A 26,687-nucleotide genomic window follows, 5' to 3' on the forward strand; every position below is an offset into this window, starting at 1 on the left:
AAAGAAGTTCAGTGTCATGTTGCATTACAAACTTTAACAAAAAACAAGTGATCAGTGGATAAAATGCTATAATATGTAATATGCAAATAGTGGATTAATAGTTCAACTTTTCCAGGACTTCACAAATTATTTTGCAATGTTTTTATTAATTATCATATTTTTCATGTGTTTTCGTAACTAAAAAATATGTCTCTAAATTTCTAGGTTTTTCAGACTTTCCAGGACACATGGAAACTCTGAAATGATCAAAATAGCATTAACTCTAAAACCATGGCCTTCGTTTTTTGATCCTCCCCTTAGTTACAGAAAAGGTTCCAAGAAAAGTACACTGCTGAGAGTTTTCAGAACTGGAAATGTTCAAGGAATTTGGAGATAAAAGCTCTTATGTCCGGATTAGGCAGAGCAGTAGTGGGAAGTCCCATAGACCTCCAGTGGATGAACCCTGCAGCTCAGAGGCAAAAGAGAAACTAAGCAATAAATCAGCCCTCTAAAGGACTCCAGTTACATAATAGAGTAGCAAAACAGCTTTGAGCAGGGGAGGAGCTTTATAGATCCCTGTCAGGGAAATCTATACTCATTTAGTGCAGGATCCCAAAAGCAGTGACCACTGAGAGAGAGAAAGAGAGAGAGAGAGAAAGAGAGGGAGACATAGAGAGAGATAGAGAAGATCATAGGCAATGTAAACTGACGTATTAGTGACTCTCTAGGAGGATCTGGAAGAAAAAAAAAGAAAAGAAAGAGAAAACAAAAGAAAAAGAGAGAAGCGAGGGTAAAGCAAATCAAAACAGCATTCTGTGTCTCACTGTCTGTGAAGCACTATCAGCACTACTATGATTTCTACTAGCACTACTGCTACTGGTGGGGACAAGGCCTTTGCAGTCACACACACACACCCACACACACACAGCACCTGAGTCTGGATGCGGTTGAGGCCTCTGAACCAGAGGATCTGGCCCCTGCGCAGCTCTCTCTCAGCGTGGTCTATCTCTTCTTCATCCTCGGCCAGCTCGTCCTCAGTCATCTCATCAGTGCCCGGCCCCGTGCCCGCCTCCTTCAGACACTTCAGATGGCTGGTGGGCACTGTGGCGATGACCTGGAGCGCAAAGAGTGAGAGAGAGGCTGACCAATCCTGTATGTATGTACAAAATCTCAATTTTTGCAAATGTTTACATATCAACATATTTTTGGGCTGTATATCAGCTGTAGGTGTACTGCATATCAGTAGGTGGTATTAAGCTTTAACATTAATACCAGCTACTTGTTTTTACACTTTTGTCAATTAAATTTTTTCAGCTATACTTATTCTCCATTTACCCTGTTCTTCAATGGTCAGGACCCCACAGGACCACCACAGAGCAGCTATTATTTGGGTGGTTTGTTCATGTGTATGGGTGTTGTGCTGGTATGAGTGGATCAGACAGAGTTTTTAAAACACCTCACTGTCCGGCCAACAGCATTCAGCAAACAGCATCCTGTGACCAGAGTCCTGTGTCCAAGGTTCTTTGACCACTGATAAAGGACTTGAAGATAAAAGAAATACAAACATGAGCTTCTGTCTCTGATTCTACACGGTGCACAAGCAAGATATGAGTGCAATATTGTTGACACAGTGTTTAAAAACTCCAACAGCACTGCTGTGTCTGATTGACTCGTCACAGCACAACATAAAATAATATCATGTAGTCCACCATTTTACAGTCACCTCTGCTTTGACTTCTGGTCATTGAAGAACAATTATATGTGTGGTATATACAGCTCTGGAAAAAAATAAGTGGCCACTTAAAAATGATGAGTTTCTTTGATTTTATCAAATTAAAAACCTCTGGAATATAATCAAGAGGAAGAAGGATGATCACAAAACCATCAATCCAAGCTGAACTGCTTAGATTTTTGCACCAGGAGTGGCATAAAGTTATCCAAAAGCAGTGTGTAAGACTGGTGGAGGAGAACATGCCAAGATGCATGAAAACTGTTGATTAAAAACTAGGGTTAATCCACCAAATTATTATTTTATTTCAGCCATTTCTCATTTTCTGCTAATAAATGCTCTAAATTACAATATTTTATTTGGAATTTGGGAGAAATGTTGTCCGTAGTTTACAGAATAAAACAACAATGTTCATTTTACACAAACATATACCTATAAATAGCAAAATCAGGGAAACTGATTAAGAAACTGAAGTGGTCTCTAAATTTTTTCCAGAGCTGTATAATCAAAACATCCACATTTTTTACCCATATTTTTTAGTTGTGTGACTAAAATTTTATTTAAATGGAATGATGCACACTTCATAATTCATTCTTAACTCATCCACTTATCACCATTCCTGCCTTATAACACACACTTCCTCTCTCTTTCTTTCTCTCTCTCACTCTTTTTATAATTTATAATTCATTCATTATTCATCGTTTCCATTCCTGTCTCATTCACTCTTTCTCTCACTCTCTCTCTCTCTCCTCCCACCTGGCCCCACAGGAGCTCTCCCACTCCCACAAACAGGCACCACAGCCACTGCTCCATGTTGAGGGGGGCACAGCTGAAGGGCTTTCCCCCAAACTGCACAATCACGATCTGTACAGTGGACACACACGACACAAGTCACACATGATGGAACACAGCAAGCCATCCACTTACTCAACTCTGACTCTACCGCTGAATATGCTGTGTGGCGGTACTGCAATCAGTCATATACAATAACTGACCTTGCATTTCATCTTTTTAAATTGTTCTCAGTTGGGGTAAGAGCACTTATTCTAATAGAAGGAGGTTGATGGTATGGACCACCTCTCGTGCTAGCCTTCTTACACGATTAATAATTGCATTGGCAGGGAGTCCAGGGGGCAGCTTTCCTTTAGAGAGCCTTTAGAGTGGCAAAAAAGAGACAAAGTGCCCTATTGGTTACCCATCTTATGGGGGGGAAAAATATATAGTGATAGAGTGCCCAATATGGTGCCCCTCCTTGCAATAAGTTATTAGAATTTTCCCCTTTAGATCAGTAAATGTGCATACTGTGTCTTAAGATGTTTCCATCTATGAATGTACTTCTGCTCTGCAGGTAGAAAAGAGTGCTGTTATGAATGAAAACTATTACAAACTGTATACATATATATATATATTTTTTTTTTTTTTTATTTATTTATCGTCATATGGCCCTTCTACAAGACAGAAAATCTGCTATATATGGGGTGACCTCTTAAACATCGCTCAATTTTCTGTAAAAGCCACTATTGTTAACTCAAAGAGCCTCTATAGAACTAGTGCTAAAAGTTTAAGCAGTGTAGACAGTGTACGACCTGAACTCCGAAAGTGCCCAGCACGATACTGCAGAAGATGGGGTTAGAGAAGATGCCGTCAAAGACGTTCCTCTCTCCATGGATTTTGCGGGCGTTGATCTCGTTGAACAGTTGCATGAGGACGAAGGTGTTGAAGATGATGGTGTAGTGCTCGGAGGGAGGCGAGTGCAGTGGAGCATTGCGGCCGCTGTCGATGTTAAAGATCTTCTCTCCTGAGCAGCGAAGAAGAGACATGAACATGGAGGTCAGAGCTGGGGACACAGAAGTGTGCTCGAGAACTTAAACAATTTCCCCCTTGTTCCAGATGCAGTCAGTCAGCCAAGACCTTGTTTGTCGTCTGAAGTTCTTCTAACTCTTTAGTGTTACAATTTTACCAAAAAGCTAATGTGGCTTGAAATGAATGAAAGTGTATGTACCAAATTTTTTGGACTATAAAGCTTATAAGACTATAAAACTATAAAGACCATTTCACTGGACTAACAGAAAATAAAAGTCTATTTTCTGGTTTATTTTTATACACAAGGCGACACCAGATTATAAGACACATTATAAGTGACACTAGTAAGGATGCCTACAGTGAAGTACTGTATTTATCGCACTATAAGGCACACTGAATAATGAGTCTATTTTTTGGTCTATTTTCTTACATAAGGTGCATCAGATTATAAGGGGCATTTTATGCAACACTAGTAACTAGTAGTAGGGACAGGGGTGTTGCCATGTGTTCCTTCTAAATTCAGCAGGTCTCACCACTATAAAGCTAAGCTAAGGTACAAAGCTACTAAGCTAAACAAAACTGTAGTTCCAGACGAGTCAGACAAGTCAAACAGGTGCTGGATGTTAATTTACACAGATTTCTCTTCTGAAAACTGTTCATTTGGGTAAGTAAAGCGTTTCCGTTTATCTACAGTAATCTAAAATGTAAAAGATTTTCACTGAAGATAACAGCATCAGCGGCTAACCGCTAGCGGTAAGCAGCTAATGCCACCCAACAGTGCTACACTGAGAAACCCAGCATGTTCCGGTAAGTCAGGGCGATATTAGCTAGCGATTTGTCCCACATAGCTTGTTTTAACATGGTAAACACGCAGACTACAGTCCAGTATATTTGTCTCTGAACAGCAAAAGAGCATAGCGGCTAATGCTAATGATGCTAGCCGGGGTCAGCAGCAAGGTACAGGCCGATAATACTCACTTCTGGATGGCTAAAAAGCTAGAGTTTAGCATGGTTAGCAGCTAAAGCTAATACTGCTGGAGAACTAAACTGGAACTTCTTTATAACTCTGTACTTCAGTAGAGTGGCTTTGCTGCTCCTTACAACCTGACTGGTAAAATTCATACAGAAAACGATTTTTGGGAAAATTAAAGGATTTTAAGTGAGCCTTAGAGTGAAAAAATAGGGCAAACAAGGGTATTGCCATTTTTCACTTCTTGTGAGAAAAAAAATCCTTTCTACTGGATGTAAATCTACACAGATTTCTCCTCTGACAACATTTTATTTTGGTGAGTAAAGCACTTTTGTTTAATTACAGTTAGCTTAGATTTCCCATATTTTGTCTAAGCGAGATGTAAATGACACCTAGTCATTTAGCTAGTAGTTCATCAAACGTAGTTTGTTTTAACACGGCAACCATGCAGACTACAGACCAAATTACTTGCCTCTAAACAGCGAAAGAGCCAGGGCTGCGGTTAGCGGCTAATGCTAATGGCGCTGCACTCAGCTTTAGCTCTGCGGAAACTTCACTGGAACTCCCTTATAATGCTGTACTTAAGTGGAGTAGCTTTACTGCTCCTTAATACCTGACTGGTAAAATTCATACATAAGGCGCACTGTCGATTTTTGAAAAATTAAAGGACTTAATATAAGTGTGCCTTATAGTCCGAAAAATAGAATAAACAAATAAAAACATGCAAACTGCATGCCTGAATCGTTTGTGAGGCACAGTGGTCACTGTAAAAAACTACATATTTTGGAATGTTTTCTGGGGAACAGAATGCAAGAACTGTAGTTTTTTGTAAAGCTGGATCTGGTTTTGCTAATACTCATGTTTTGACCAGCTCATGGTACAATTTAGATGCTTATTTTACAGTATTTTTAAGCACACAAACCCACCTGTATGACACCCAAACAAGAAAAAAAAAAGAAAAAATCAAAAGCCCAATCTGATTTTGTCCATATCAGTAAATATGACAGTTTGAAAGAAATTCACTGTGCATGCCTGAAATGATTAGCCTGTGTTAGGTTATTTAGTAATTGCACTCTCAAAGTGGCAACTCACTGAATTTGCCATGTAGCACAATGGATCCCTATAAAAGACTCAAGGACTCTAAGCATTGTTCAACTCCCTGTGAAGCCAGAGTGCGCTGACAGCCTTTTCATCATGACATTAAATTAAAGCCAAAAACTAAATTCCAAAAATCCAACAATATATGACCTGAGACTTGAAAATTCCATAACATGTCAGAAATTCAGTATTTAAAAAGAAACTTTTCACTGGTATTAGGCTGGCTTATGTCACGTCTTTCATTTGAGAAACTCTCATGTGGGAGAAGCTGATCAACAAGATGATCAATAAACTCTTTACACAATAAAAACTTCTAGTCTCCATGGACCATTGTCAGCTTTCTTCACCTTAACATCTTCAATATAAACAAATCACTCTTTAAGACGCTCTCACTTCAGTGATAACGCTATTCTCTTTTTTTTGCCACCTTCAAACTTATTTATGTGGATTCTGACACTGTATGGTTTTCAAATCTTTTTTTGAAGACCATCTAGAGGATTTCTGTGTCTGGATCAACTCACTGCTCTCCAGGATTAGATTTAAGAAACCTGTCACAATCACACTGAGGGACTTCCTTGCTTACCAACAAACAACAAGGTGAAAATGATGACAAGTTGATAGACTCCATGGCCCAGGATGTTCTTCATCATGGTGAGGGAGATGAGGGGGTTGTTGCGGCCATAGGGTTTTCTCAGCAGCAGAGCTTCAGTGGGCGGTTCGGTGGCCAGGGCAAGAGATGCAAACGTATCCATGATGAGGTTAACCCATAACATCTGAACGGCTTTCAGAGGAGAGTCCTGAAAAAAACAATCATGTGCACACATTTATAGAGCTGTATACAAAAAAAATTATATACGGTGATCTGGCATTTCAGGATATCTGGTCACTGTATCTAACAGAAGGCTCAGATTTTAAAAAATAAAGATGATACAAAGCATTCTTTTAGTCCAGTGAGTTCCAATGTTTACACATTATTAATTTTGAAAGTGAATTGTAAAAATTGTGCATTATTATCCTATTATATATTAATTTTAAAATATGCATAAATTGGTAATAATTAGAAAATTATATAATTTATTACGATTTAATATCAACCAAGAAATTGCAAAAATGGTTATTTCATATCCATATCATATCATCCATACCTTCGCTTAAAGAACATTTTGTAAACCTTTATTTTTAAATGCAGAGAGTATACCAAATATACCATAGGTATATGTTTTATTCTATAAACTACAGACAACAGTTTTCTCAAATTCCAAATAAAAATACTGTCATTTAGAGCATTTATTTGCAGAAAATGAGAAATGGCTGAAATAACAAAAAAATGCAGAGCTTTCAGACCTCAAATGATGCAAAGAAAACAAGTTCATATTCATATTCATTCAAGTTTTAAGAGATCAGAAATCCATATTTGGTGAAATAACCCTGATTTTTTGAACAGTTTTCGTGCATCTTGGCATGTTCTCTTCCACCAGTCTTACACACTGCTTTTGGATAATTTTATGCCACTCCTGGTGTAAAAATAAATTTTTAAGTGGTCTCTTATTTTTTGCCAGATATGTATAACTATAATTTAACTACAGTATTTAAGTATTCTGTATTAATAAGACTTCAAAACACATTTTCAACATCAGCATTTTAGGATTCTCCCTACCTTTCTTACATATCTTAAAACTATAGCTTATTAATTTAAGCAAAGTTACAGTAGTCCTTGCAGTCAAATCAGGATATTCATAATTGGACATCCAGTACTCAGACAGTGGGACATCATCCAGTATTCATACAGGTATTCATGGACAGAGTTTAGTGTTCAGTACTATTAGCCTCCAGCGGGGGGCTCAGAACTCAGCGTGCCTCTCCCCACTGTCCTCTGCCTGTCTATGAGGTGCAATGCAGTAAGTTCCAGTAACCTGCATGACATGGAGCTAATGCTGATCTAGCACAGGCTACTCACACTTGAAACTGTCATGGAACTGTGGTGGATGCCTGACAGATTACAGCCTGAGAGCTTGTCCAAGTAAGTGTGCTGAATATTTGCTGTGTGTGTACATGAATGTGTGATGCGTGAGTGTGTATTACCTGTGTGATACAGGCTCCAGTGAAGGCCACGATGACGGCCACTACATTGACAGTTAGCTGAAACTGCAGGAATTTCGAAATGCTGTCATAGACATTCCGCCCCCACATGACTGCCTTCACAATGCTGGAGAAATTATCATCAGTCAGGATGATGTCGGAGGCCTCTTTAGCTACATCAGTACCAGCTATGCCCTGAGAGAAAGAGCGAGAGAGAGAGAGAGAGAGAGAGAGAGAGAGAGAGAGAGAGAGAGAGAGAGAGAGAGAGAGAGAGAGAAAGAGAGTGGGAGAGAGATACAGAGAGGAGAATTCAAGGTAATACTTGTGTCACAAAGCAATGCACTGAAACAGTTCAGACAGACTGGACAAACTTGGCTTTTGTGTGCTATAACAAACAGCAAATGCCTGAACACTGGGACCGTTACATTTATCATCATCAACTGCAAATAAAAAACAGGCTTTAAAAAGCAGGGTTTCCATAAACACTTGCCCATAGAAGGGAAAACTTGTGGCTAGAAAATTCCCCATCACAGTGTTTATACAATCTGCTTGTACTGCAAGGTTGAATTTTACACAGAAACATTAAAACAATATGAAAGATTCATTGGCCGTGTAAAAGAGCAGTAACGCTATAAAAAGGCTGAGAGAATGAAGGTGGTTTTTCTGCTTCTGGGCCAGATGGGAGATCTTTAACATGATACAGTGATGATACAGTTTCCACAGCAGAATCACTGATAAAGCATAGCAGATTCTATAGCTTAGAGCATTCCATAGTTCAGAAAGTGGGATGAAAGGGATGGGTGACGAAAACATGGATGGAGGGAAGGATGTAAAGATCAAAAGACAGATAGGTAGATAAATAGATAGATACAGCTCTGGAAAAAATGAAGAAACAACTTCAGCTTCTCTGATTTTGCTATTTATAGGTATATGTTTGAGTAAAATGAACATTGTTGTTTTATTCCATAAACTACAGACAATATTTCTCCCAAATTCCAAATAAAAATATTGTCATTTAGAACATTTATTTATAGAAAATGAGAAATGGCTAAAATATCAAAAAGGATTCAGAGTCTTCAGACCTCAAATAATGCAAAGTAAACAAGTTCATATTCATAAAGTTTAAGAAGTTTAGAAATCAATATTTGGTGTAATAACCCTGGTTTTTAATCACAGTTTTCATGCATCTTGGCATGTTCTCCTCCACCAGTCTTACACACTGCTTTTGAATAACTTTATGCCACATCAAAGCAGTTCTGTTTGGTTTGATGGCTTGTGATCATCCATCTTCCTCTTGATTCTATTCCAGAGGTTTTCAACGTGGTAAAATCAAAGAAACTCATCATTTTTAAGTGGTCTCTTATTTTTTCCAGAGCCGTAGATTAAATATATATTATGTTTATCCTACTTTTATTGGAGTAACTGTTTCTACTACTTTCTGTTTCTGCTTCTATTTGATTGAATTCAGTGACAAGAGCGTTAATGAGATCTTTCCAGACGGAGAGTTTCACTGCTACACAGCATTAGGCATGTTGCCAACAGGTTCATATTTATCTACATAAAATAAATAGAATAATTAATTAATTAGAAGGGGTCAACAAACAATTAGACCTACAGTATATTGTACATGGATGGATGGATTGATAGTCATATAGATGTATAAGATAAATAAATAAAAATGTTGGTGTTGGGACACCTGCTCATTCTCTTCTTTAGAAATAAAGGATATTAAAAAGAGTTTATACTGCTTTTATTGAAGCAAATGTCTTTACTGTGCAAGAAAAGCTTTCGACTAGATCTTAAAGCATTGCTGTGAGAATCTGACTGCATTCAGGAACAAGTTCTTTAAGAAGGTCAGAATGTTGGATACTGGCCACCCAGCTCATCCCCACTACTCCACATTATTGAGCATGGAGCCCATTGATTCACGTTTATCTGCTCAACAATGTTCTATTGACAGTGTTCCTAGTTCTACATGAACTAGACCATCTGTCTGTGCGTACTTTTGCACATCTATGTTATAAATTGCACAACTCAAAGTAGCTGAATTCATTCTTAAGAAGAACAAACCATTGATTCACGAACACTGTAGATTGATAGATGGGTCAATTGATAGTCTCTACTGGGCTCCTGTTGATTGGATGATTATCATCCCAACTCATTCTCAAATCCCCCCAAAATGACTGAATAAAATACCACCATTCCAGAAAACACAGTTCCAATGCACCTCATCATCACGTATGGGGCCAACATATAGAAAAGGATAGAAAGGACAGATTCACTCACCATGGCAAAGCCCACATCTGCTTTCTTCAGAGCTGGTCCATCATTCGTGCCATCACCTGTCACAGCCACCACCTGCCTCTGCTCCAACACAGTGCTGTCGATGATGCCTGGAGATGAGCAGCAACACTCAGATATCGCTTAGTTTTGTCCAAGTTGTCCTAAGTCGTCTTTCTTCACTATTTCATCCACTGGCAGCAAAATAGCCCCAGAGCTTGAAGCTACCACCACCATGTTTGACAGTTGGTGCAATGTACTGGGGTTGTCTCGTTTTATCATTTTTATCAAAATTTATTTTAGTTTTTTTTTTTTTTGAGTCCTTGTTGTCAGCTTCAAACTGTTTTCGAATTCAGTATATCTGTATATCTGGGTTGTTTGCCACAGGGTGCAGCTGCAGCAGTTTCTACAATCCCATTGATTTCTGTCATACAGAAACCCAGTTTAGACCCAGTGTTCTAAATATAGACATGACCCTGACTACATGATGACATACTAGACTTCAGAGGTCCATAGAGAGTGAATGGATAAAATTTCCTACCTTTAACCAGAGTATGCTTGTCTGTGGGTGAGGAACGAGCCAGAACTCTCAGTTTAGGCCAGATCTTATCAATCCTTTCCTGCTCGATCTGAAACACATAAACCAGCAGAGACAGAGAGGCCACACTGTTCTTATTACAGGAATGACGTTTAGTACAGTCAGTTTACAAACTGCAGTCTGTATGCTGTTTTTATGTGTGTGTGTGTGTATGGATAATTTGTCAAGCAATAAAAGTTGATAAGACAAGGTTACTGATGTCAGGAACAGCACGCATCACCTCTCCTTTCTCGTTCCTGATTCGCCGGTTAAAGTCCTTGCCCTCTAGACAGAGGAAGTCATCGCCGGGCTGGATGATGCCGCACTTAGCTGCGATGGCGCGTGCTGTGTTGATGTTGTCTCCAGTGACCATGCGCACAGTGATGCCTGCCCTCTGACACTTCCGGATGGCTTCAGGGACCTTTAGTATGAAAATATAATACGGATGAACGCACACATTTTTATCGTGGCCTTTGGCTTGCTAGGGTCTGTAAACTGAACCTGTTAAGTGATATTCACACAATATCTGCACAAAGGCCACAACCTGAACCTCAACCTTGTCTGGAGGGCAAGATATTTTGTTATTATATTTGTAATGTTGAATGTTTTGAATGTAGTGGTCTGACTATAAGCATTTGCAGACACATTTTATATTTTTATTTTTAATGCAGCTGTCTTGCAAATACCCTTTTTCCTGGATATGTTAACTTAACAAAATAACAGAAAACCATGAGTTTCAATGAAAGACAATTTAAAAATATAGATTTCCAGGAAATTCCAAACACAAGGTTCCATTCACAAAGAAATACTGAATATAAAGAACAGCAGAAATGTTAATTTTCTGTCAAAAAGTAAAAAATCTTTTTTTGCCTGAAGACATCAAAACAACTAAGGAATACATCTGTAATTACATAGTAAACAAAAAAGGGTTTTTGGCCTCTACTAATTATATATTTTTTTAATTAACGCAATTGAATAACTACATTTATTGTATATTTAAATGCACTATTGTAATAAAACCTTTAATAAAAGAAATATTTAAAATCTAGATCTATGTACCAAAAACAGTAATTAACCAAAATGTTATAATTCATTTTTATATAATCATTCTTCATCCTCTCCCTATTTATTGCAATTAAACATGTTTTTTTTAAACTGTGTCTTCAATACTAATATATGTAAATTACCTCTGTTTTCATTGGATGTCTATGTTGCGTCTCATTAAAAAAGCAGTGCTGTGTTAAACACTTCTTACAACTTCACCAGGCTTTTTACATTTCATGTTCTTTCATGTCATAGATACACCAGTAGGCCACCACTGTATGGTCCATAGTCAAGGCCCTTAACCCTCAATATTTCCCGGGCACGTGACGATGACTATTTGCGTGTGTTTTCCGAGTGTACTCACTGGTGTGTACGTGTTTAAAACATATGGATTATTGGGAAGGCCACATCTCACCTGTGCTCAGCACAAGTATGATATTTATGATTGACTTGCTTGATTATTTTGCCCAACATATACACAACATAACGTTTATCAAGTCTGATCTCCACATACCTCAGGCCTCACAGGATCCTCGATACCCACGACACAGATGCAGGTAAGGTCAGTAACAATGTCAGCCTCATTTTCCCATTCAGGTTCGGGGTCTCCGGGCAGGTCGCGGTAAGCGATACAGATGGTACGCAGACCCTCACATGCCATGGGCTCAATCACCTTCTTCACCATCTCATCCCTGTCCCGTGGCCTGAAGCTCCGCGTCTCACCACCTGCACCTAGGATGGATGAACATCTGGAAAGAAAGGAGTGAATCATAAGTGCAAGAGGAATATGAAAATAGGAGAAGAAATATAAAAGCATAAGATATTTTAAATTGTTGCATAAATATATCGGAAATTACAGGTCTATAAATTAAAAATTAACTTCACTTCCACACATACTGTATTATTCGCACTATAAGGCACACTTAAAATCCATTAATTTTCCCAAAAATAATCAGTGTTCCTTATAATCCGGTGCACCTTATGTATGAATTTTACCAGTCAGGTTGTAAAGAACAGCCACTCCGCTAAAGTACAGTGTTATATAGGAGTTTCAGCTCAGTTCTCCAGCTGTATTAGCATTAGCCGCTAACAGCGCTAAGCGCTAGCTCTTTGGAAGTTCATAGTTGAGTATTATCGGCCTGTAGCCTGGTGCTAACCCCGGCTAGCAAGGCTGGAGCGCTAACCGCGCTAAGCGCTAGCTCTTTGGCTGTTCATAGGCGAGTATTATCGGCCTGTAGCCTGTTGCTAACCCCAATGCTAATGCTTCAACTTCAGTGGAAATCTGGAAATCTAAGCTTACTGTTAATAAATGGAAGCAGTTTTTCTACTCAAATGGACAGATTTCAGGAGGGAAATCTGTGTAGATTAACATCTAGCGCTGGTTTAACTTGTCTGACTTGTCTGAAATGTTTTTTTCTTTTAAGAATTACAGTTTTGTTTATTATGGCTTAGCCTTACAGGTCTCGCCACCCAGATGCGAGACCTGCTGAATTATAGGGAAAACATGGCGACACCCCTGTTCCTCACTAGAGTTGCATAAAATGTGCTTTATAATCCAGTGCACCTTATGTATAAAAATAGACCAAAAAATTCACTTTTATTATTGATAATGAGCCTTATGATCCGGTGCGAAAAATACGGTAGACTGTGGACTAGTGTGTGAGTATTATATTCAAAAAATATTCAGCAATAACAGCAACAGTACAGAAGCAGACTCACTTCTTCAGGAGGATTTCGGAGGCTCCTTTGCTGTAGAGGCGGAAGCTGCCGTCTGGCAGCTGAACCACAGTGCTCATGGACTTGCGAACGGAGTTGAAGGTGTAGACCTTATAGAGCTTCTCTTCAGGGATCTGCTCACGAACAGGTGCATAATCTCGCTTCAGGTCCAGCACAAAGCCCAGCAAGCCACACTCAGTCTTATTTCCCACCTGCTTAGGCAGACCACCTTCAACATCGGGAGGCTGCAGAGAGAAGAGGGTGAATGAAAAATGAATGAGGAGGCAGGGGTGGAAAGACAATGAATAAAACAGCACGAAAATTTAACCTTGGTTGAGTCTGCTTAATGTGATCATTCTGGCATTTTTAAATCAGAAGAAACACACCTAAATTTTTATTACACCTTTTTATAAATCAAATTATCATACATAAAAATTTAAATCTTTTGACCTACAATTTGAGAAATCAAATTACTGTGTCAAACCCCTTCTCAATCAAAAGTGAAAGTTTTCAGCAAAAAAGACATAAATATATAAGTATACAAAATATATGAGCCACTCCATAGTACATTAGCGCTGACCAGGGTGCTGAATTAAAAATGTGAAAGGCAATTAAAAGACAGAATTTAAAGGACAGAACATGCCAATTATCCACAGCTAGCCACTGACACTGAGGACCAAGCAGCACATGGCCAAAATCTACCATAAAATAGACTCTCAAGTAGGGGTAAGATGAGCACATCACTCTAACCTAACCTGTCTCTTTTCTGTTATTTCTCCCATTGCAGACACGCTGACAGATATCTAGACTGATAGGAGGCCGACTGCATGCTAACTGAACTCGGGGCCAGCCAATCTCCAGGGTGGAGGTTACTTAAGAACTTTGTTTTCAGTGCTTTTGTGTGGACAGGTAAAACGCAGCACCTTAAAAAATGCTTTACTCTCTGCTCCTTACACTTCAAAAACTGCAACTTCTAAAAAAAAAGGTCTATGGTCAGTCTGGTCAGATTTTTGAAGTATTTGTGTATTATTTTTAGAGCCATCCTTGAAATGAATATGAATCTGTCAAGCTTTGAACTTGTTAGTTTACATTTGTTTAAGGAAAGAGATTTAAATGCCATTCGTATGATACAGATGATTCTGCAGTTCTAGCGTTAAACAATATTTACACATAAAGGCTTGTATACAGCTCTGGAAAAAATACAAATAAGAGACAGTTTCTTTGATTTTACTAAATTGAAAACCTCTGGAATATAATCAAGAGGAAGATGGATGATCACAAGCCATCAAACCAAACTGAACTGCTTAAATGTGTGCACCAGGAGTGGCATACAGTTACCCAAAAGCAGTGTGTAAGACTGGTGGAGGAGAACATGCCAAGATGCATGGAAACCGTGATTAAAAATCAGGGTTATTTCACCAAATATTGATTTCTGAACTCTTAAAACTTTATGAATATGACCTTTTTTTCTTTGCATTATCTGAGGTCTGAAAGCTCTGCATATTTTTTGTTATTTCAGTCATTTCTCATTTTCTGCCAATAAATGCTCTAAATGACAATATTTTTATTTGGAATTTGAGAGAAATGTTGTCCGTAGTTTATAGGATAAAAAAACAATGTTAATTTTGTTCAAACATTTACCTACAAATAGCAAAATCAGAGAAACTGATTCAGAAACTTAAGTGGTCTCTTAATTCTTTCCACATCTGTATGTCTCAGTTAATAAATTTAAGAAAAAACTTTTGTACTGATGTCACCTCTGCTAAAGACTAAGATAAACACTTACATTTTTAAATGTATAATATGTGGATGGGGTAAAAAATACTTGCTATTATTCTACTTATCTATTCACTTTGGTTTTCCAGATGTTTTTTAACAAGCTGTTAATTACCGGTATTTAACTTGTGGTCTGAATGTATGCCTGGGTTTGTTCATAAACCAACATTGCACTGAATAACAAAAACTGAGGCATTATTACATGTGTAATATCTGATGAATTACTTTACCCAATAACGGGCCCTTTGTGCTTGAAGAAATAATAAAAAGAGAGGATGCCATACAAGGATCCCATCTGCATCTATAAACTGTCTATATATATATATATATACACTCACCATTATCTTGGAGGTGTAGGCGCTGTTGATAGCGATGGCGTTAACTACCATCTCCAGGGTGTTGGGGTTGACCTGGCTGGGCTCGGGGATCTCTCGGAAGTGCTGGTCGTTCAAGTGTACCTGCACCACGGTCATGCGGTTGGTGGTCAGAGTGCCAGTCTTATCCGAACAAATGGCAGTGGCATTTCCCATGGTTTCACAAGCGTCCAAGTGACGAACCAGGTTATTATCCTTCATCATTTTCTGAAAGAAAGTAGCAGATGATGGGCAGATATAGGTCAAGTGTTTTAATTAAAAAAAAAAAAAAAGTAAAATACAGTTGATGCCGTGGAAAAACATAAATCTCAGTCCTTGATCTAAAAATCTGGTTATACTTATAACTATCAGCTGTTCTTCACATTTTGTTTAAATTCCACGATGAAGCGACCAATAAAAATGTTCCAAAATAACTTTCTATTGCATTTTGCAGTAGAAAGGTTTTCTGGCCAGGTTTTCAATATTTTTGCATGCCATCAACAATATAAAACCAGTTAAAATAATCCAGCAAAATCAATGTAGCAAAGATAAATTACATGACAGACAGACAGTTTAAACATTGTCATCCCAAAAGGTGACATTAAATTAGTTTTCTCACTTGTTTGCAAGAGTTACTATCCATCAAGTTTTTGCGAATATTGAAAATTAACAAAAGAGTCATGGAAAATGTTTTATTTTCCATCAGTCATGGAATTAATTTCTTCTTACGCATTGCATTAACATGTTCTTATTCTTAATACGATTTACCATGGTACAATAATTCTGAACTAAATTTGAACATTCAAAGTCTTTGATAGTATTGATTGTTAAAAAAAATGACAGATAAGATTCATTTTTGGTCATTCAAGTCCTCTAGAGAAAGACACTTTTAGCAGTCACCAAGTTTGGACATCCCTTAAAGATCCTGTATAGGACAATAAACTATGACATAATATGTGGCATAACATTTATATGTATAACACATTTTTTGTTTTATTTTTAACAGTAACCATGCATTAAAATGTTTAGAAGTGTATTCTCTGTTGCAGCTTATTTTCACTTAGGAGATTCACACACACATCAATTTGACCAGGGTCCCCAAGGGATGCCCTCAAGCTTGTTGAAAAAGCATCCCAGGAGGATCCTCACACAGCTTCTTGAGAGGGAATGCCAAGACTGTGTACAGCTGCATCACTGGGGCTAATCTCTTTACCACTGTCAGCTTCTAATTCAACACGTGTTATTTCTTCTTTTGAATGCCTGGTTTGTTGTCCAAAGTTTTGACTGCTACAGTACATTTGCGTGTCTGATTGCCTCATGCAACTGCAAATTACACACACACATATACTCAGGGTGCGTCTGGTCTTCCTCACCTTCACTGAGTAGGCTAAAGAGATGGTGACAGCTAGGGGGAGACCCTCAGGCACGGCAACCACCAGCACGGTGACTCCGATAATGAAGAACTTGACGAAGTACTGCACGTAGATGGGCGTGCACTCCGTCAGCCAGGTCCGTCTCTGCACCACAAAGGTCTCGATCACAAAGTACAGCACCAAGATGATCACTGTGATGGCCGACATCACCAGACCTGCAGAGACAATGCCGGAATGAATGGCTGAGTCTAAATGATAATTTCCGCGGACTATACAGAACTGTAAATGGAGAGTCTCCATTGAAAGAGATATGTAATCTAAGACTAGGCTTAACCTCTATCTAAAAAAAAAAACAATCCTATACACGTTTGTAGACACCTGATCCTCCAGACTTCAACATAAAGTGTTCCAATGCTACATTTGAATGCTTGCTTGCTGTAGAGCTTGACTGATTCATTTAATTCGATTCAGATTTTTTGATGTATTGCTTTTCATAACTATTGCCTCAAAGCAGCTTTACCAAGAAGATTAAAAAAAACTCACAATGATAGAAAAACCCTTCAGAGGAACCATGACTGATCTGCCATCAGTTTATGGCTCTGTCATAATTTATACTGTACTTGTTTATTTTTAGTCTTTAAATTCAATGGTGAGAACAGCGAGAGAGGAACAATAAAGAAAGATAGAAACAAGTGTATGAGTCACTCTCTACACTTCACTGCGAGAAGGAGGGGACAAACAAGACGACAGTTACTACCTTGACCTCCGCAACTTGATGGCTCGGTATAAATACACTATATCGCCTAAAGTATCTGCTTGCCTCTTTACACTTGGTGATGTAAGCCTTGAATGCAGCTGCTTAACCACAGAAACTCATCCCATAAAGCTCTCTACACTAATCTAAACCCTAAATAAAGGTTTATGGTCTGAAGCAATTGTATCTGAAAAAAAGTTTATACCCTCTGCGAACTATGCTTCTTAGCATCCGCTGAGGAGTTGCTTTCTTTCCCAGTTGCTTCCACTGTAACTGTAACTTATGAGATCACTGACAGTTGACTGTGGAATGTTTAGTAGTGAGAAAATTTCACGAGTGGACTTGTGGCACAGGTGGCGTCCTATTACTGTACTATGCTGGAATTCACTAAGCTCCTGAGAGCGACCCATTCTTTCACTAATGTTTGTAGAAGCAGCCTGAATGCAGTCTTGGTGCTTGAGTTCATTTATTTGAATGGGTGAGCGAATACTTTTGCCCATTACTTGCTAGTAATTACATAATTAGATTATACTAGTACTGCAAACTGGCAGTAACATTTAGTAATGTTAATTTAGTTGGTTATGGGTGGAACATTCATTTATTCAATGCCTCACTCTCTTCTGATTGGTGAGCTACAGAATCACTCACCTGCTTTGCCGATCTGAACGGCCAGTTTGGTGAGTTTGCCCTGCAGGACGGACTTCTCCTTCTTGGGCACGTTGGCTTTCTTCTTCTCCCTCTCCTCCACCTCTCCCCCCTCCGCGCTCTTCAGCGGCTGCATCTCCATGGCGACTGCGCCATCCTGCTTCTTGGCTGGTGGGCGGGACAGAAGTTGAGCGTCATTTACATACGGACAACAAATCTGTCCTGGCAGGGCTCGGAGCTGCGGTGAGCAGCATGAGCCACCAACACGCACCATTCACAATACTATATGCATTACCAGAACACATCGCAGTTTGGACTCTTCTACTATGAGCTGATAGTACATATGGCGTTATAGACGAAACTGGACACATGGCGAGAGAGAAAGCGAGACGAATGCAGACACAGTCACTGACGGCACAGTGGAAACACACGCAGAGTGGCTACAAGCTACGGGACAAGTGTATCACCCCTATCAACTCCCACAGAGGCTGCACATTTTAGCACTATTCAGCAAAGTGTCTATTCAGCAGAGGGTTTCCCTTCACACACCATACAACATAACGATGTCGCAAGCACAGTGTACTGCTGTAAAACACGCCACAGCTAGAGAGAGGTCTGCTAAAGCCCCGGCTGTCATGTATGCCGTTATGCGACAAATGGAGCACCGGTACATGTGGACGTATGAAGCTATACCACATACACATCACTCAGAGTGTATTAATGCAGCCCTGCAACACATCCATAAACGTTCATGTGCGCATACATGACATTAGCATCTCCCTGTGATAATAGCCCCCATTAACAACAACTAGTTGAACTACTGGGTGAAGATTTCCCACAGCAATCAAATAATTAACCCCTCAGTGCCTCTCTCATTCATCTACTCTACTGTCCCTCTGGTACCTTTATTCTGATTGGTCTCCACTGCTGCCTCTGGCTGCTTGCCTGCGAGAGAGAGAGAGAGAGAGAGAGAGAGAGAGAGAGAGAGAAGGGAAGGGAGCGAGATGTAGAAAAGGGACAGAATTAAGGTAGAGGTGGATAGAATAGTGAGAAATAAGAGGAAAATGCAGAGAAAAAGATAGCAAGGAGAGAAGTAGAAAGTAGAAAAAATACAGGGAAAGAGGGAATACAGAAAGTGATAAAAGAGGAGAAAAGAATACATCAGTGAAGAGAAATAGAAAGTAAAGAAAAAAGAGCAAGGGGAATGAAGGCAATGGAAGAGAGAGTGAAGAGAAAGAAAGATGACAGTGATAAGGGAAAGAGGGAAATGAAAAAGGGAAGAAAAATGGAAAGTGAAAGAGACGCAAATGAGAAAGAAAGAACGAAAGAAAGAAATAAAGAAAGAAAGAAAGATGCAGCAACAGCATCAAACAGGGAAGGACAAAAAAAGAAGGCAAAAAGAGCGAAGAGAAAAAAAACAGAAGACACAAATAAGAAAAAGGAAAAAAGCAGAGAGAAAGAAGTGGAAAAGGGGAGATCCCAGAATGGAAAATAAAAAGAGAGTAAAGAGAACAAAGGTGATGGGAGAGTGAAAAGAGAGATAAAGAAAATGAATAGAGAATGAATGATGAAAAAAATAAAGATGGCAGAGATTAAGGAATGAGAGAACAAAAAACAGAACATGTTGGATAGTAAAAGAAAGAGGGGAAGAAGAATAGAAAAGGGCAGTGAGAAGAAAGAAAGAAAGAAAGCAGAGAGATGGAATAGTGAAGAGAAAGAAAGGAACAGAGTGAGAGAGAAAGAGAGAAAGAGAGAAAGAGAGAGTAATAGGGGAATAGAAAGCAACAGACAGAGACAGAATGAGAGACAGAGCACACACAGTGTTGTTGAGTGAAGGAAACAAGAAAGCACAAAACTATGGAAACACACACACAAGCGCACACACACACACACACACACACAAATTGCACATACATACATGAACATACACAGCAAACTAACAGTAACACATATACGGCACTTGAGGTTGAACTGCAGTGAGGACTGTCATTTTGTTTGTGCTGTGTGTGTGTGTAGTGTGTTAGTGTGTGTTTGTTTGTGTGTTTGCTTGTGTGGGCTGGCCAGGTTTTTTATCAGTGCATTATCTGCAGTCTTTACTGCATGTTCTGTGTGCTGGTCAGAAGGCTGGTCTGTCTGTAGCGATACGTACCATTGGTGATGCTGCTCTGTTTGGCCTCAGTAGTGAGTGAGTAACTACTCTCTTCTGATTGGGGAGCGTGAGGGGGGCGGGGTCATGTGGGTGTGGAGGAGGGATTGTGGGAGGTTTAAGGATCGGGTGGAGGTAAGAAACAAAGAACAGTCGTCATAACACTGCCCGTTACGTGACAGTATGTCAGGAAGTGGGGGAATATCTCTAATTGCAATATTAATGCGGGCTAAACCTGGGCCACATCTGGAATCTCCAAAAGGACAACGCTTGTCCACATACTGCTGCTGTCACAAGAGCTTGGAATGAAGACACAGCTTAGTATTTGTGTCTTTAAGATGCAATTTCCAGCTGCATTGCCACTTAATGCAACTGCTGCTGCCTGAGAAGCACAAAGAGGCGACAGAAACACGAGGTAACCGCATGGCCTCCACATGGCTGGGCATGTGCTTGTAAACACAGCGACAGACAGCCTGTGGAAAGCTGTGCACATCAGTCCGGCACAGTTTTGCAAAGATTTTTCAAGTTACAGCCAAAATCATGCTTTTAATCCCAGAAAAATGCCCTTATTTACCTTTTAAAAGGTCATTTAAATGCCTGATTAAACGGCTGATTGTTGTTTTGCTGTTTTCCTCGGGTTTTGTGTGATCGGCTGACTCTAAAGCATCTTAACTCTCTAGATAGGGGCCATAGGTGATGTCATGGGTCCTGCATTGTTTAATATCACATATATATTGTCAATAAAATAAAAAAAAACATTGCAATATCAAATTTTTCCAATATCGTGTAGCCCTAATGTGTAGCTCAATTAAGTTGCCCATATCACTCTACAATTGAAAGCATTTGTTTTTTTTGGCAACCTTTACCTCGCCTCCGAATAACACTGCAACCAAACACTTCCTTCTGGTTGCAAAATTTTTTGCGACTATTTAAATGACAATGAGTGTAATTATATTTAGCAAATGTAAAACAAAGGGATACATATGTGATCAGTTTCGGAATATGGAATATTCCAGATGTAGCCCAGGCTAAGACTACATTACTGTTGCTATTAGGGATGCTGTACCAAGGAAGTATCTAGTAAGATACTCTAGTAAGGTACTCTAGTAAGATAGATCATGCTTAAATTAGTCTGCAGATGTGGCTGGATGACATTGTTTTTGAAGATATACACAAGAGGGAACATTTTACTGTGAGTCAGTTCTCAGTCTGCCTAGATTATACCGGAGCTGAAAACACACTGAGAGAGTGATTCAGTGGGACAGCAACAGAACATTCTCTCTCTCTCTGCCTCCTCCACACTCTCTCTTTCCCTATCTCTGCTTCTGATTGAGCCAGACAGGGTGTAGTGAGTTCATTTAGATGAATTCATAATTTGTGATAGGAATCTAAATCTCTGATTTTACCACGATTCACTGTAGTTACCACTCTTTACGACATGATTTAGTGTACAACTTTACTTGATTCAGTTATTTCGGATACATTTTTGAAAGATGTTTCAAAGAATATGCTTAAATAAATGTGAGTGCAGGAACTGCTTACAAGTTTGAAATCTATTATTTTGGTAAGTAAAATGGCTGATTTTTCTTTTATGGTGGGTTTGTTAATAATTTGATGTGCTCTCCTTCAGTTGGCTGATTTACAGCACAGTACAGGCTCACGTAGAAGCCATGTAGAAGAGCATTCATGCATAACCACAGAATTAATTTTGCAATCTGCTGTCCTATCCTACCTATTTGTTTGTGCTTGTCAGACGACTTATCGGGACTTAATTTCAAGATGGCGGCACCCAGAGAACTAAAGGTACTATCTGTATAAACATAGTCTTTTAAATAGACTATCTGTGCACTTTCTTGCCTCGTTCTTAGTGCCTTGTTTTAAATGTCAGGACCATCAGAATTCTATTAATGAAGTGTGGAGCTACTTTGATCTTGTTAATGGTGTAACAATAGCTAACTATGTTAAGTAAAGCTATGCTAAATAAACAAAACTGTAAAAAAGTCAAATGAGCACTGGGTGTTAATCTACACTGATTTCTCATCTGAAAAATGTTTATTTGGGTGAGTATAGCTATTTTTCTTAGCGGCTAAGTTCTAGCGGTTAATGGCTAATGCCGCCTAACAAAGCTGCACTGAGGAACCCTGAGTGTTCTGTTAAGCCAGGGCGATATTAGCTAGCGGTTAGTCCCATGTACTTACAAAGAAAGAGCTAGTGCGGATAGCGACTAATGCTAATGCTGCTCAAGCAGTGCTAGCCGGGGTTAGCAGCAAGCTACAGGCCGATAATACTCACCTCTGAGCGACTAAAGAGCTAGCACTTAGCACGCTTAGCGGCTAATGCTAATGCTACTTGAGTCTCGGTGCTGGAGAAACTTCACTTAAACTGCTGTACTTTAGCAAAGTGGCTTTACTTCTCATTACAACCTGACTGGTAGAATTCATGCATAAGGCGCACCGGATTATAACGCAATCTGACGATTATAGTGCGAAAAACACGGGTACATGCGCAATTTTTAAGGATACAGTACATGAATACATACAGCAGGGAATGTAACTTATTAACAGAATTTTTTTTTATTTTATAATTTCATAATTGAGTATTTTCTTACGATTCCTCCAATTTTGTATAATTACAAGGTCTTTTATTTTTCTGATTTCTGAGTCTGGACGTGATATCACACTCAAACATTGTAACTGATGCACATATTGGGGCAAACTGTCCAAGAAAATTAAATACATTATTATTTGGCAGAAACTTTACTGCTAATACAACTCTATGATCTTCACCTCTTGACTTAGCTTTTTTATTTAATCTGTTGTTGACTATGTTGAATATGTTTTCACAAAAGATGGCTGCCTGTACTGCAGTATTTTCGTAAGAGTTGAACATTAATTAGCAGCCTTTTTTATTTTTAGTGCATTAAATTAAACATGAGCACATTTGCCAGTTTTTGCCTGGATGCCACTGGAAGCAAGTAGCTTCCCTTTATCATTTTTTGGCCAATTTTATTTAAAGCGCATGAAAACAGGAATATAATGGACAGTTTTAATAAATTAAATTTTATATTTCAAAAAACTGCATATTGCAATCAGAGCTCTGGTAATGTACAAAAACAGTCAAGTGGAACAGCAAAATTAGCCCTCATTAAATGTTCCACTCAGCATCTCTAAACTTAACTATAGCAATGTACGGGTCACAGAGAGAAGTCAAACCTGAATGTTTGAATTATTAGTCTTTTTACACTGGGTGCAGTGAGCTAGTTTTTACCTTGTTTTGTACAGTGCAAGTGTTTCGTGCTATCTTCAGTTATCAGTGTAAAACATAAGCAGTTGGAAACACAGATTTATTGGCATGATCTATTATAACGATTTTCCGAAACACTTAAAATTTCAATAACCTATTGCAGCTCTGATACTGAGACTAATGAACCAAACGCTGGAGTTCACTCTCAGTCCGGGCAGATGAGACATGCCTGTGCTGTCATACTGTACTCTCTTTTCATCCTATTCATAAATTCTCCTCCAGGCACTGACCACACTGCTCTTTCATTCAGCTACAGGATTCTTTATGTATTCTATATGAGCCAGCATGAGCCACTTTCCACTTGGCCATGCTGCTGGTGGCTATGAAGGATCTGAAAGGACTTGCTCCCACACTTTCACTGATTCAGCACTGCCTCTCTCTCTCTATCTTTCTCTTTCTCTCTCTTTTTCTCCTCTGAAGCTATAGGTTCAGTGTGTCAGGGTTTTGAGATTTTTTGTGAATGAAGCTTCCATATATCTGTTACTCATTTCTTCTGCTTCTCAACTTCCTTGTTTTCACTGTGTGTGTATGTGTGTGTGTGTGTGTGTGTGAATGTTTGAGGCTGTGAGTGTGTGTGGTACTGCCTCTTCTACCTCACACCTACCTTTCTTCTCTTTCTTCTCCTCCTCTCCCTCTCCAGCCCCCAGCAGAGTGAAGATGATGCCAGACTGAGAATTCACTCCGACAGCCGTCACCAACATCCTACCCGATCCCTCCATCACATGGGTGCCTGAGAAAAGAGAAAAACAGAGAGGGAGTGAATCGGAGAACAAAACACCACAAATATGGCCACAAATACAAATAAGTGCATTTTATAGTGAAAGTTAAAGAAAAAGGAAAACGAGTGGGGAAATATTTTACTTAAGAATTACCTAAATGTGAGCTAAATAAATAAAAAACAAGTAGAAAATATTTTTTCTGTTTTAAATTTCACATTGTCCTAAAAATCCAGTCCAGGTTATTTGCGGACATATTTACACTGCACATTTGATTATTCTTATCAATATTCTCAGTATTTGAGTAGTGAATTTATGTCCTGCTAATGCTATTAGACCTTTTTTTCAGGTAATTTTTTTTTTTTTTAATATATACATAAAACACTTATCAGATTTTTTTTTCTTTTGTGGGAAGCTTTCTCCCACAAATCAGATCCCCCAATCAAAGCTTAGCCTCCCTATATTTAAATCTCTTGTGGGGGCCCTGCAAAAGCCTGTATTAACAGCACCCAGACTAGTGGTTTGGGTTATTTAATCAATGTATAATATATAGAGTGGGAACTGAAGGCCAGATTCCAGCACAGTTTCCTGACTCAAATCTATATTTTTATTATTTATTTATACAACAAATAGGCCTGTCGTGAAACTATTCCTCGGATGATAAAAAATGTCTTTGAAAAATATGCTAAACATATTATAATATAATATATAATGATATATACTGCAACTGCAAACTGCCACCTTCTAAAAAGCAGAATCTTTAATAAATAACAGTTTATTTTTGCTTTCTATTTTAAATGCTGAAAGTCTGGATGGGTGGGTCTATACACCAGCTCATTTATGTTAATGGGTTCCTTCACTCATTTTAATTTCCACACCAGTGCAATTCTAAATTCTGCAAAAAATACTGAAGTCATGTCTACATGTCTACTGTACATTAAGCTTATATATGTAATTATAACAACATTAATCAAATTGAGCCTGCTATGCAGTTTACAACCTGCTATGATTTAAAAAAAGAACATGAACAGGTTGTTTATGTGTAACTGGTTTGGTTTGATCTGGAGGGAGAACACTCAACAGAGTACTGCCTTGTGGAGATTTGCTGTATAAACTTAATTGAGCACATAATTGAGCACATTATTATGAAAAATACCCATTAGAATACACTTGTCATTATAATAAGTAAAATACATATTGCTTACATACAAAGCTAATAGCTACTTAAATATACAATATTATTCAGCATGATGTGTGTTTTGATGTTATAAATAAATTACTAATACATTAACATAAGATTTGTTGGGACAATAAGTTCCTCTACAATGATCTACTATTCACTATTTAAGTTCCTATGTAAGCAAACCTGTGAATAGCAGGAAATTGAAAAATTAATGACCAAATTAACTGAGCATTCATTTTTAATGTTTGCTGTATGCAATAAACACATAATTCCTACTATATTACCACTGTATATATAAGAAATATCATGCAGGATTATTGCCATTTTAAGGTGGCCTACCACTAGTGCTACAATCTCTCTACCAACATACTGATATTCATATACAGTAGATACAATCTAAACATCAAGCAGAGCAATGATGATGATTGATGATAAATGTATGCCCTTTTTATACTGTCAGTTTTAAGGTCTAAAATACAGAAGGTTCAATTGAAGTCATTAATAGTGTATTAATAGTGAAACCCTTTTATTATATTTCTCACTAATAAGGCAGGATCTATTTAATTTCCTTTTTTAATTCATACAGCAAAAACTGCTCAAATTGTCCATCCTTTCATCCAGACCATGTTAATGACATAACAGCGACCAGCATAGAGTCTTTCCCATTGCTGCAGGCACAGTGCTTACCCACCCAGCCTCCCCATACGTCTTCTTTAGGCAAATATCATTAGGTTATTATTCAATAACGCCGTCCGTATGGCAGGAAAGCCTAATAGAATGAATGGAGTTAGCGGTGGTGAGCCCTAAGAATAGCAGCAGGCAGGAGAGGGAGGCCACACGCTGCAGAACATGGCAGGAACCAGAGACACGCTGATCCGATTAGCAACATCTGGATTCCATAGCAGCCTCTCCGTCATACTGATATACGCTGTCAACGAGGTAAACACAAATAAACAATCGTACAAATACACACAACTAACCAGAGAGAAGCATGGGGTCCTTGTCCGCTGACTTGCGCACGTGGTCCGACTCTCCAGTGAGGGAGCTCTCGTCTATCTTCAGGTCATTCCCCTGAATTAGGATGCCATCAGTGGGCAGGAGGTCACCTGCAAGAGCACAAGCGGAGACACATTCAGACATAACTAGAAGACTGTCCTAAAACT

General features: G+C 38.7%; 1 protein-coding gene across 8 annotated transcripts in view; it reads right to left on the reverse strand.

The window, feature by feature from the left end:
* Window positions 1-26,687, reverse strand: part of atp2b3b (ATPase plasma membrane Ca2+ transporting 3b) — an 82,354-nt gene that overhangs the window by 20,106 nt on the left and 35,561 nt on the right. For 4 of the 8 annotated variants that reach the window (XM_022677406.2, XM_022677413.2, XM_049462709.1 and 1 more), the window contains exons 5-21: window positions 26,505-26,630; window positions 24,230-24,355; window positions 20,326-20,379; window positions 19,080-19,121; window positions 18,180-18,344; window positions 16,778-16,992; window positions 15,390-15,632; window positions 13,279-13,520; window positions 12,074-12,308; window positions 10,757-10,936; window positions 10,480-10,567; window positions 9,945-10,051; window positions 7,662-7,853; window positions 6,163-6,376; window positions 3,295-3,506; window positions 2,465-2,572; window positions 911-1,093 (exon numbers count right to left, since the gene is read on the reverse strand). In XM_022677406.2, coding sequence (XP_022533127.2) covers window positions 911-1,093; window positions 2,465-2,572; window positions 3,295-3,506; window positions 6,163-6,376; window positions 7,662-7,853; window positions 9,945-10,051; window positions 10,480-10,567; window positions 10,757-10,936; window positions 12,074-12,308; window positions 13,279-13,520; window positions 15,390-15,632; window positions 16,778-16,992; window positions 18,180-18,344; window positions 19,080-19,121; window positions 20,326-20,379; window positions 24,230-24,355; window positions 26,505-26,630 — 2,732 coding nt within the window. The remainder of the gene's footprint in view (window positions 1-910; window positions 1,094-2,464; window positions 2,573-3,294; window positions 3,507-6,162; window positions 6,377-7,661; window positions 7,854-9,944; window positions 10,052-10,479; window positions 10,568-10,756; window positions 10,937-12,073; window positions 12,309-13,278; window positions 13,521-15,389; window positions 15,633-16,777; window positions 16,993-18,179; window positions 18,345-19,079; window positions 19,122-20,325; window positions 20,380-24,229; window positions 24,356-26,504; window positions 26,631-26,687) is intronic. The other 4 variants (XM_022677408.2, XM_022677411.2, XM_022677409.2 and 1 more) reach the window with 2 other exon arrangements.

This window comes from Astyanax mexicanus, chromosome 13 (genome assembly GCF_023375975.1).
Source record: "Astyanax mexicanus isolate ESR-SI-001 chromosome 13, AstMex3_surface, whole genome shotgun sequence".
Taxonomy (NCBI): Eukaryota; Metazoa; Chordata; class Actinopteri; order Characiformes; family Acestrorhamphidae; genus Astyanax; species Astyanax mexicanus.